Raw genomic sequence first — 13,155 nt, 5'->3', positions numbered from 1 at the left:
GCCTAAGTACCCCACCCCTGCCTTATACAAACCACTCCCAGCCCACTTTAAAACATGGGGGGAATAATGCTGGCCTATCTCTTATAATGTTGTCGCAAAGATAGCTAAGATTATCTATCATGAAGAGCTTTGAATACTCTGAAACACTTAGTAAATGCTAAATATGATCAGCGCTCTTGGAGGAGGAAGGGCTGTACTGTATATAGTTTCCTTTCAAAGAGCAAGCCAATGCTTCAGCTCTGATGTACCTCAGTTTCTCAAGTGTTACCAGGAACAGAAGCCCACATTGGAGACTGAAGGAGAAAGGTGGACACTTTATTAAACAGTTTTCCTGGGAGAGTCAATACAATCTTCTGCTAAGCTCATGCCCTCCAGATATTTTGCAAGCTGTGCTGACTGACATTGACAAGAGTTGTACTCCAAAACACCTGAAGGGTACCAGTCTGGAAAAGGCTGGTCAACACTGGTATTTATGTTGTGCAATGGTTGGGAAAACCAACAGCAGCATTTCAATACTGTTCCTTTTTTCTCTAATAACACTGCTGGCTTGAACACAGAATCCTCAGCAGTAAACACCTAAACCTGACAGCTACGGAAAATGCTGGACTCCTTGAATCCCTGCTTGAAACTTTATCTAGATTCAGCAAGGGTTAATGTGATGCATCAAATCATGATTTCCCACAGAATTCTGTGACAGTAAAATATTCTGCACATAATTAACTGTGCATGCAGTGCACGTGATAGTATAAGAACTGGGGATGAGGTGTTCTAAATCAGCAACTCCCAATTGATTTAACCTCCATGATTTAATAATGGGAATCAACAAAAGACATGTTTCTCCCAGGGATATGGCTTTTAACTGAATGAGGTGTGCTCTCATTGGAAAGGTAAAAGCGTAAAGGACCCCTGGATGGTTAAGTCCAGTGAAAGGCGACCAAGGGGTATGGTGCTCATCTCAATTCAGGCCGAGGGAGCCGGCATTTGTCCACAGACAGGTTTCCGGGTCATGTGGCCAGCATGACTAAACTGCTTCTGGCACAACGGGATACCGTGACGAGTGCCAGAGTGCACAGAAACACCATTTACCTTCCCACCATAGCGGTACCTATTTATCTACTTGCACTGGTGTGCTTTTGAACTGCTATGTTGGCAGAAGCTGGAACAGAGCAACAGGATCTCACCCTGTTATGTGGATTTGAACCACCGACCTTCTAATCGGCAACCCCAAGAGGCTGAGTGGTTTAGACCAGTGTTTCTCAACCAGTGTGCCTCCAGATGTTTTGGGACTACAACTCCCATCATCCCTAGCTAGCAAGACCAGTGGTCAGGAATGATGGGAGTTGTAGTCCCAAAACATCTGGAGGCACACTGGTTGAGAAACACTGGTTTAGACCACAGCTACCTTCTCAGTGGAGTAAGCAGTCCAATGCTGTACATTGACCATGTTCCTAGATAATGAAAAAACCATTATTTAGCATTAAGATTGTGAATCTCAATGAACCTTGGGATCGTGACGCACCTTCTCCTCCAGCATGGCTGCAAGAATCTGCTTCACTTTTAGATTAAATACAGTTTATCACTGGGTGGTAAATCTGTTCTTGTAAAAGGGGTGGGGGTTAAAGGTAAAGCTAAAGGGACCCCTGACCATTAGGTCCAGTCGTGACCGACTCTGGGGTTGCGCGCTCATCTCGCATTATTGGCCAAGGGAGCCGGCATACAGCTTCCAGGTCATGTGGCCAGCATGACAAAGCTGCTTCTGGCGAACCAGAGCAGCACACGGAAATGCCTATTTATCTACTTGCACTTTGACGTGCTTTCGAACTGCTAGGTTGGCAGGAGGGGGTGGGGGTTACTGGTTTGTTTTATTCTTGTTCTTGTTTTTATTAGGTATTCTGTGTTTTTATCTTGTATTTTTATGCTGTGAACCACCCTGAGATCTACAGATGAAAGGCGGTATAAAAATTTAATCAATAATAATAATAATCCCAAATACTCAGGTATAAAGATAAAGGTATTCTTGTGAACTCTCATTGATATTCAGATTGTGTAGAATCCTTGAGTCACATTTAATGCTCTAATTTCTAAATCTTTGTTTTGTGAATGCATACAAAGGACATTAACTGTATTTTTTTCTTTTTTGTATTCTGTTAAATTTTAAATTACATTAAAACATTTCTCTCCTCAAAAAAGGTGGTTAATGTCAGCTGTAGTTTATTTAAACAAACCAGGTTCCTAAACTACTGCTCTAAATTAGCTTGTTTCAATATACCATTGTTAAGATTAACTATAGTTGGTTCAGATTCAGATATCATAACAAGCTGTGTTTAATCTAAAACAGAAGCAAAATATTTGAATTCTTCCTTGTAGCCATGCTGGGTAGGAACAGTGGTGTGAGTTCTACATGAGCTGGTTTAGCATTATGTTTAAACAAGGACCGTGACTTGTCAACCATCAGGAGTCTTTTAGGTATACTGGACACTCAAAAGGAAGGAAGGGAGGAAGGAAGGGAGGAAGGAAGGGAGGAAGGGAGGAAGGGAGGAAGGAAGGAAGGAAGGAAGGAAGGAAGGAAGGAAGGAAGGGAGGAAGGAAGGGAGGAAGGAAGGAAAGGGGGGAAGCATCAGATGTGAGGAAGATATGTATCTTCCCCAGCCAGAATTCTGGATTTTTCTTGCTGATCTGGGCATACAACCTTTTCCAAGAAAGCATAAAACCAAGACATCTGGGCAGCCTATTTTATGAAGCTAGAATGCAACCTTTAATCCCTGCAGACAGACTTATTACATAAATAAGCTGAATAAATATCAGGAGAACGTGTGAAGGTCAGAGCAAGAGAAAAATAAATTATAAAACAAAGAAACATTTAAGCTGGCTAGTTTCTTCTCTGGCTAGTTTCTCTTGGGACTTCCAAGCAAGGTTATAGAAAGTCCAAAAAACTACTGTACTGGCTTAAGTGAACTGGAAACTGCCTTCCCTTTCCCACTTACCTCCAAAAGGAGGAAGTAACCTGTAAGCAGGACAAGAGAAGCACAGATTTTTCTTTTCCTTTAGCTAAATACACCCCAAAGCAGGTACAACCTTTTCTCCTCAAGTTAAATGCTCAAACTGCTTTAATATTAGACAGGCTGTGTTTTCTGTTGTGTTTTCAGCACCACCTGAAGACCTTCCTCTTTCCACAAGCCTTTTAAAATTGAGGTTTCCCCCAGTCTACATCTGTATTGGAATTGATTTTATAAAGTTTTGTTGTTTTATCACTTGCCGTTGTGCTCCTTTGTGAGGAAGGGCAGGATGTAAATTAATAAACAAATAATCAATCAATGATGGGGAAGCATTTCTGTGTATGAACACAGTGGGGAGGGGAATCGGTGAGGCAGGTATCCCAGTGATTTAGGAAGGATGCAGGGTCTAGGGCAGGCATCCCCAAACTGTGGCCCTCCAGATGCTTTGGCCTACAACTCCCATTATCCCTAGCTAACAGGACTACTGGTCGGGGAAGATAGGAATTGTAGTCCAAAAACATCTGGAGGGCCGAAGTTTGGGGATGTCTGGTCTAGGGCAAGAGTGGGCCAACTGCTCCTGGTACTTTTCAAACTGATTAACATGCCCCAGATTTGACATAATGAATATTTCCAGAGCAGATTATCACAAAAGACAAAACAGCAGAGGGCAAAACAGAACCACCTTCCTACTTGGATGACTTTTCCTGCATGGTACTGAACAATATAGTTTTTACCAGATGTGCATCTTTTTGTAACTGCTATAAATTAAGTTAGGAAGGGAAGTCACATGGAATTTCGCTCCAACATGAACAAGGAATAGATTCCCCCGCACCCCAGTATTTTCCATTTCAGACTAAACTATCCAATAGCAGTATCAAACGAAAAACCTACGCCATGCCAAGACATCGAGTTCAGAAAAAGACACAAAACAAGAAACCCAGATACAAAGATTGGACTGGAGCCAACTAATGAGCCCTGCTACGTAGTGGAAGCCAGTGCAAGCACAAGAGGGCTTTTTGTCCCCCCCCCCCGGTGCCCTGCTCATAGAAAGAAAAATGATGGTTTATTTTATTAATTTTTAGTTCTCAATACAAAGTGTTCAAGAGTTTTAGCAATAGATTTTGGCAACAAGATATTTCAATGCCCGCTTCATCTTAAAACAAAATTGAACTTGGATCTAGCTAGCACCATCTAGCTTTAAACCCAATCCACCTGCTTGACATATGATGTATTTTACTCTTCCCTCCACCCCATAACAAACACCACTGATTTGGTTTCCCATCAGCTTTGCTCTTCAAAAGGGGAAAATTCTGTTGTCCGTAACCACTCCCAACAGCTAATATATGGGATCATCTTTCATGAAGCATGTCAGGTGAAGAGAGATTCTCTGTTTCAACCCAATACACCTTCCCACAAGTTAAGATGGTAAATAAAGTTAAAATTAACAGCAAGACCTATGAAAAGGCAGGGAGCTTTCAGTGCTAGGGTACTGAGAATGGCGACAGGAATTGTTCACCTTCTAAAATCCACTTTGGTGCTTAATCAATTGCTCAATGTGCTAAAACACTTTGCATACATTTTCAGGAAGATAAAACACACTTCCTTTCAGCTGATTAAGCTGGATGCTTCCCTAGCCTTTCCCAACCTGGTGCCCCCCCCCAGCTTTGGATTACAATTCCCATCAGTCCCAGTCAAAGGCAAACCCACATTGTAAATAATTTAAAACTGGGGTTCCCAAGGAATGAATGATGGAGGCTAAGTGTCAATCTTGCAGAACTGTAAATAGCTGGCACATGTCACATAGTTGGAAGGAGAGAATTCTTGCCATGGTCATCACCTGATTATCAAGCAGCAATGCTGTTCAGGGAATATACCTAAACCATTAACCCCATGTGTTGGGGGAGCACAACTTCATCCAGAAACGGTTGTACTCCAGCTTGATAGGTCCACCAGCCATGAACATCTCTGACTTGAGCTTCATTTTACTGGCCCTCATCCACTACAGGCTCCAGACACCTGTTCAAGAACTCTGCTGCCTCACCCGAATCCAAGAAGAAAGTGGGCATCTGATGACATCAGCTAAACCTTGCACAACCTCTCCCAGTAATTTCATGCTGATATTAAATAGCATGTGAGACAGAATAGAAACTTGAGGCACCAGACAGTATAATTCCCCTGGGGTGGGAAATCGCACACCCCTAAACCTGACAGGTGGTGCAGAAAGGTACACTGGATGACTAGAGAATTAGCAAGGACACACACACACACACACACACACACACACACACACACCCTGTGCATCTCTAGCAAAGGTTATGGCAAGGGCAGCCTGGCTGAAGTGAGTCAACATAATCCTTTTCAGTTTCAGTCTGGGGAGGGACACCTATCACCCACTCTAACACCTTGTCTCTGGATAAAGTCAAAAGTGGATGAAACTGAAATGCCCATGACTCAGATTATGAAAAGAATTTCACTTCTATTTATAAAAACAAGAAACTTACACCAGAGTTCATAATAGTAATTGCAGCACTGAGACTGTCCACAGCAGTGGCCTGTTTCACAGATGTAGCTTTGATTGTTGATTCCTATGCAGGGTTCTTTGTCCTAGAATGTAAGAGAGGAATAGGTTAGTGACACTGCGTTTTAAAATGTGAGGAAGGCCCAAATACATTAAACTTGGACTAAGCCTCCGGTTGCTTGCAAGACATGCATGGGCCCAGGGCTTAAACAGCTGCTCAAGGTCACCGATTGCCTGCAGCTGTTTAGGTATCTCTACTTTCCCGGATATCAGTCAGTTCCATGGTGCTCCCACACCCTACCATCCGCCATCAACCTTCCAGGCTAGGTTCCTACATGCTGAAGAAGCACAGATGAGATGGTAGAATGGATTGTATCTCTTCAGTCTACCGGGGGGGGGGGGGGCGAGGGAGGGTTCTGAACACCCCTCTGCATTAACCTACCCACCGCCAGCTCTTTAAGTAGAAAGTTAGGGCAGCATATAGAGCAGGCATCCCCAAACTTCGGCCCTCCAGATGTTTTGGACTACAATTCCCATCTTCCCCAGCCACTGTTCCTGTTAGCTAGGGATCATGGGAGTTGTAGGACAAAACATCTGGAGGGCCGCAGTTTGGGGGTGCCTGATATAGAGAATGGGACTAGAACACTTCTCCCTGCTACGCTAGTTTTCTTCTGCCGTGGGGTTTCTTAAGATGCTATTTATATAGGGCCATCTATGCAGGATGGTGTTTAACCAGGGTTCTGCATTCTAAAAGGAGACACACAAGGAAAACAACAGATGTAGAGGAGGCAGAGGTAAAGGGGGTGGGGATAATATGTTACAGTTATTTCAGTCACAGTAGGGTATGGGAACAATTGGAGGAAACATTAAAAATGGCATCCGCCTTCTTCAATTTGAACTAGCACCATTCTGCTCTAAATTTTACTGTCTTATTGCTGTATGTCTAGATTAGTTCTCATTTCACCTTTCTCTAGACTTGTCAGCTCCTAGGTTGCTCTAAATAACTGCACCTATCTTTTCCATACCTTGATAAATAGTTTCCCACTTGCAGTTTGCATAATGCAGGCACCTGTTCTGCACTTCACTGCTGATCCTCATGCCTGGGAATCTATAGCTAAAATTGTGGCCCAAATTATCAGAATTTAGAAAATGATACTTAGGTCAGACAATGCAATCAAGCATTCAGATTTCCACCCCTCTGCAAGTAGGAATATTTTACATTAAAATCATATAAGGTTTTCATTTTTAATGTAACAATTTTTGGTTTTTTGGCTTGTGATTAGGTACATGAATTTATGCCTAATGCACTGAGATGAAGGGACCCATAGATATTTTAACTTTGGTATACTGAGGCATAAAATTTTATGACCCACTCATGGTGTGTGTGTTTCAAATACACCGCAATTCCACTGTTGTTAACAGGGGTGGTTTTTTCAGCTTCATGTCTTGCACTTATAGAATCAGAAAATGTAATAATTGAAGAGAGGGCAATCTGGGCTCAGTTAGACCAAAATAACATTTACTGCCATATAATCCTACTCTGAAGTAATTCTTGCCTAATTTGCAGAACTTTTAAAATAAAATAAACATTCCAACAAAATATCTTCCTGGAATACTCCTGCAGTCTAGGACAGAAGCCAAGTCAGTCATACTTTTTCATCATCACATAATCCTCCCTGAAGGCCATCTCTGTGGACAGTTAAGAGATGGAAAACAGCTACCACCCAATGGCAATGACCCCTCTTGCCAGAGTGTAATGTAGGGCAGAGATATAATGGGTGTTGAAGTAATTTCTGGAGCCTTTGTTTTATGTCCTGAAAAGAAAAATGCACAACTGAACCATTGCACTATGAAAAGCCGTGCAAATCTAAGTTATAGTATAAAACATACAGCAAAAACAAGGAGATGTTGGTGTATTTTTATACAGTAGTAGGATCAATATGCCTGAAGCTTTATGTGTAAGAGAAAAAGTGCAGTTGCGTGATCAAATTTGGAAAGATTCAGGCCTAGGAAGATCCCCCTGTCTTCCAGAAAGGCAATTTATGTCATCAGGAACACGTATCCAGCTTCCATCTGGCCTACCTAGCAGGGTAAGGGGGGATGTGTAGTCAAACAATGTCACAAATTCCGTGGCTTAAACACACATACAATACAGGCAAGTGGCTGCAGAGCTGTAGAGTAGCCCAAATTACAACATTTGGCATCAGAATGCCCAACATGAAAGCCAAGCCAAGTTAGCTATAGCATAATCACCACTAAAGTACTTAAAAACTATTATTATTGTTATTGTTATTGTTATTCCTCTGAAAGGTTTAAGCCTACCCATTCCATTGTTATTTTGAAGTTCCTCCCTGAAAACCACCATCCTGGCTTTGGATCAAGTAAATAAAGCTACATGCTGTGTTATTCCTAAAGGAGACACATTCTATTTTTGGATCTAGAGACATGGGCATCAGCATTAACATTCCCACCAACACCCACTACCCCAGTTAGAGTTAGCACCCTCCCTCAAAAGCCAGACACCTGACTTCATTTTCAAAGTGCCCATAAAGTGCTAAGATAGTTTCTAAAAGAGGAAACATCTCCTGCATCCTTTCACAGCAGAAGGGGCACTCCTCTATTTCACCCACAACAGGGTTCAAAGAAATCATGTAGCCTTTAGCAGAAGTTCGAGCTAAGACTCCAGTTGAAATTAAGCATCAAGGCTGCCTGTGGTCCCTGAAATGCTATCTACAGCTGCATTCCATTTTACTCTTAGAGATCCAAAAATTTAAAAGGTTTCCAGAACAATGAACAAAGTAGTCACATTCTGTACTGTCCAGACATCCCTTGGAACATCTACCAGGAGTATGACAAAGCACTTTCCAAAACTAGCCTGTGGAATAGGGGACTGGTCATGGGAGGATAGATAAAGACCTAAGAGCCTTCAAAGAATGGCAACGTACTACAGCTTCCTTTAATTTCTAAAATGCAGGCTCCCTTACACTAAAAAATAAAAATAAAAAATTCATGAATGATGCAGGGGCAAGTACAATATGAAGCCACAGGCAGTTACAGCTTCCCGACAAGTGTGCCTGTACAATGAGTGTATTTGTTGCATTTGCATTTTATATTTGGACAGGTGAATCAGAAGGCAGTGGGGAAGGAAGAACCCAAGGCAGAGAAAACAAGGCAGGGGAGGCCTCCCTTTTCCTCCCCATTCTTCAGGGGTTTTTGTGTGTGTGTTTTTAAAAAAAGTTTTCCCTTTCCCATTGGTCACTTTCAGTGCTGCCTGAAAACGTCACTATTTGCCCAGGCTTGCAGAGAAGGAGTGCTGATTTAATGTATGAAGTACAATTTGATTTTGCTATCCTGACATTTTATTATATTGTTTAGTATATTTAGTATACTGTTGTTAAATTTTACTTGTTTAGTGCTTTTAATTTGAGCTTTTTGATTACCCAACCTTGAATCATCCATTGATGAAGGGTGGGATAGAAACTGAAATAATAAACAAACAAATGGAAAGGCAAATCAATATGCCAGCTCAAGGGCTGGTGTACTTTTCCTGTTCTGGTGGTGTGTCAGGTGAACGGGAAACCTTTGTATCCCAACAGATCAAAAGCCTACCCTGATCTGCCCCCAAATTCCAACTTTATGACTAGAGTACTTATGATGGAGGGAAAGATAGAAATATTTATGTAGCTGCAACAATAAGTCCTATATGGCAGGCATAGCCAAACTGGCCCTCCAGATGTTTTGGGACTACAACTCCAATTATCCCTGACCACTGGTCCTGTTAGCTAGGGATGATGGGAGTTGTAGTCCCAAAACATCTGGAGGGCCGAGTTTGGCTATGCCTGCTCTATGGGCAGACTTTCTGCTCCGCTCACAAAGAGGGAGATTACAAAAATGTATGGCCTTGGGAAATTAAAGCATCTTAGGTATATGCTCAGAAATGTACCAACAATGACCGTGTCCATATATGGATGATTTTCTAGAAAATGGAACCTGTTCAATATCATTTCTATGGGCCTTTTTGAACCAACTAAAACTTAGTTTTACAGAATAAAAAATAATAATTTTTTTTCTTCCAGTAGCACCTTAGAGACCATCTAAGTTTGTCATTGACAAACTTAGTTGGTATCTAAGGTGCTACTGGAAGAAATATTTTTTTATAATTTTTTTGTTTCGACTACACCAGACCTGTAATTAGTTTTACAGATCACATATTACTTTAGGTCTAGAGGAGAAAATTAAGGGTGTTAGATCTGAATAGCCCCCAACTGAACATTATGGTTTTATAACCTTCAATTAAGAAATTAAGATGCAGTTAGTGAATATAGCATATTCTGAAGATGCTTTTATTCTGAAGATTAAATATTCTGAAGAAGACTTTTTTTTAAAGATGTGGCAATTTGCATGCAAAATTAACAATGGCTTTAAAAGTATGGAGAAATGAGTTAAAACTACACTTAGGATGTACAGAAGCACTTGTATATCTGCGTAGGAGTACTTGTGTCTGGAGTACTTCTATGCTATGATACTTCATAAAAAGCTGTTGAAAGATTACCTGATTCACAACAAAGCTGTAGACATGATGTGCAGCTGGGAAAATATATCTTACAGCAGAAAGCTCTGAAGCTTAATCCACTTCAGACCACTTTGCAGAACTGGTAGAGCTTGAGCTGGTTTTTCATATTCACAATGAGCCAGTGTGAAATAAATTTTACTACAGTGGTACCTCGGTTTAAGTACACAATTGGTTCCGTAAGTCTGTACTTAACCTGAAGTGTACTAACCTGAAGCAAACTTTCCCATTGAAAGTAATGGAAAGTGGATTAATCCATTCCAGACGCGTCCACGGAGTACTCAACCTGAAGCGTAGTTAACCCAAAGTATGAGTGTAATTGGTTCTGGAAGTCTGTACTTAAACTGAAGCGTACTTAACCTGAAGCGAACTTTCCCATTGAAAGTAATGGAAAGTGAATTAATCCGTTCCAGACGGTTCCGTGGAGCACTTAAAAGTACTCGAATTGAAGCATACTTAAACCGAGGTATGACTGTAGAGTTAATATTTAACTAGAAGTACAAGGTTTATCTTATTGCTTTAACGGTACCAAACCTTTCAGATGTGCTTCAATACGAATCTAAATCAATAATAAATGTTTGATGCTATGCGACATCTTTCTGGGTAAGGGCCTCTTGTTTTTCATGGGGGCTTATGGCTATATTCAGCTACTGCTTAAACAGTACTATGTGGAAGAACACCTGACTGGACAAGCAACCCAAGCAGATGCTTGGGGAGGCAATATTTTTAGGGGTGCCAATGAAGCAGCACACAATCCAAAAGTGTTTATAGGATCTGTTACAGAAAATGCTGGGGCTCAGCTTTCAGGTTCCAGGCAGCAACAGAGTTGCACTCCAGCAAGACTCTGCAAGGATCCTGGGTCTTGCTCCTTAGTCATGCGGTGCAACTTTACAAAACAACATAAAATAGACCTAAATGGATAATCACATGCAATTCTATCTACAGTAGCATTGCCTTTATTCATATGCAATACTATAAAAGACCAAGAAACGCAGGTCTCACTCATACATCACTCAATGCTACAGCAGAAGTTATTATTGATTGCAAAATACAGAAGGCAAGGTATTACTGATCGCAAAATACAGAAAGTTAAGTCTCAAATTCGTGGTCTGAATCCCAGCATCAGATGTATGCTCAGCTTACATGGTTTGAACAGAAGAGAGGGAGAAAGAGGAACAAAAAACAGACGACACTTCCTCCTTCCCGGAAGTTGAGGGACCCTGACCTAGCTGTACTTTATAGAATTACAGCTCTGTAGTCCCTAACCCCTTAATTTACTAACTAGTATAGAAATGCACTATGAAGTTTGGTGGCAAAAACTCCCACAGTCAACAAACCCCAAGAACAGCACAAGAGATGGCTGGAAAGAAAAGAGGAAAACCTGGAGTGCACTTTTCTGTTGAGGGAAGATACTATCTCCCTAGCTTACCCTTACATCTAAAGCAGAAAAAATGGACTTGCAACATGTTGTAGCACAGGCATCCCCAAACTGCGGCCCTCCAGATGTTTTGGCCTACAACTCCCATGATCCCTAGCTAACAAGACCAGTGGCCAGGGATGGTGGGAATTGTAGTCCAAACCATCTGGAGGGCCGAAGTTTGGGGATGCCTGTTGTAGCACATCCCAATTCTCGAACAGTCCTTCTGTTTAGGGCTCCAGCTAACACAGAATAAGAACTGCTCAAAATAAGCTTCTTTTAAAAAAAATATCTCATGACACACAGCCCCTATCCCCACTAAGATATAGTTAGGGGCTTGAGCAGGCCCATTTCCTTTCTCCCCCAGTCGCCTATTTCCTGCTCCATCGTCTCAACTGCTTTCAACTATAGGCCAAAATTCAGAAATTCAGTGTTTGCAACCTTCTGGCTCCTCCCACAACCCTGAAAGCTATCTTTATAAACCAAGGTTAGTGAATCTTTGCCGCCCCCCCCCCGGACTCCTAACCCCTGTCAGCCCCGCCCCACCCAGCATGGCCAACAGTCAGGGATCCAACAGTCCAACAGATTCCCCACCCCTGCTCTAAATGAATAGGCATAACCATGTGAATTTAATCTATGTGGTGTCACTTTATTTCATATGCTAACAGTAGTGACTCTTCTACATGATTATTATCTCCTGACAGATCTCTATGGAAAGAGTTTATTGCATATAGGTCATATTCATGGCCTTGACTTCTTTGTGCTCTGAGTCTTGACTGTGCTGAATCTCTTCTTTGTACTATGCACTGTTACAGTTCTCTCTCTCCCTCTCTCTTTAATTACAGATTTTAGTTTAGAAACAAAGTAGAGAAGAAACTACCACAGAAAGCATTGAGAAGCCTAAGTGCTTCAAAGTGCTTCCAAAACCCAGCGAGCCCAGGAGCATCACTCACTTTCCACTAAGCTTGCCCAGAGATAGACTCACCACTGCTATGTGACCAGTACATTTGTAGACCCTTGTCCAGAGACTGCAGAATATTCTACACAACCAAGTGAATTGATGTTCAATCTTGGTAAAGTTTTGGGGGGAGTTTTGGGTGAGGATGCTCAACTCCAACCTTCTTAGAAGATGGAACATAGGAAGCTGCCTATACCATCCATGTCAGACCATTGGTCCACCTAGCTCATTATTGTCTACACTCACTGGCAGCCGTTTTCCAGGGCTGGAGACAGGGCTCTCACCCAGCCCTACCTGTATATGCTGAGGATTGGACCGGGAACCTTCTACAGTACATGCAAACCACTTGCTCTACCACTGAGCTACAGCCCTTCTCAAGGATGAAGGCAAAGCAAGAACACAGTTCCCCATTACCAGAAATTATGCAATCACGTTTCTTCCATTTGGAAAAATTGCAGGGGTCAGCAGACGCAGATTGCATTGGATGGGCCTCACCCTGGGAAAACTACCTTCACAACTGTGGTATCTCACCTGAAAGAGACATGTTAAACAACGAAGCAGAACCAGGGTTCGAAATTAGCAGGGCACCAGGAAAATGTTGCGCTTATATATTTTCCATTTGCGAGCACCTTTGGGCCATTTTTTGTGCCTGGCTGACACTCAAGGATTACTGAAATGTACAATGGTACCTCCAGT

The 13,155-nt window shown here is 41.9% G+C and overlaps 1 protein-coding gene and 1 non-coding gene across 8 annotated transcripts in view; both read right to left on the bottom strand.

Annotated features, from left to right (window-relative positions):
* WBP1L (WW domain binding protein 1 like) overlaps nt 1-13,155 on the bottom strand; it is a 56,924-nt gene that overhangs the window by 18,931 nt on the left and 24,838 nt on the right. For all 7 annotated transcript variants that reach the window (XM_035133590.2, XM_035133583.2, XM_035133584.2 and 4 more), the window contains exon 2: nt 5,498-5,600. In XM_035133590.2, the coding sequence (XP_034989481.1) occupies nt 5,498-5,600 (103 nt within the window). The remainder of the gene's footprint in view (nt 1-5,497; nt 5,601-13,155) is intronic.
* Nucleotides 12,842-13,005, bottom strand: LOC118094099 (U1 spliceosomal RNA). The gene has a single exon (XR_004693717.1). It is a non-coding gene; the product is annotated as a U1 spliceosomal RNA (small nuclear RNA).

The sequence above is a fragment of the Zootoca vivipara genome, chromosome 5 (assembly GCF_963506605.1).
Source record: "Zootoca vivipara chromosome 5, rZooViv1.1, whole genome shotgun sequence".
NCBI lineage: Eukaryota > Metazoa > Chordata > Lepidosauria > Squamata > Lacertidae > Zootoca > Zootoca vivipara.
Note: the sequence above shows the minus strand (reverse complement) of the source record. Positions and strands in the feature narration are given on the sequence as shown.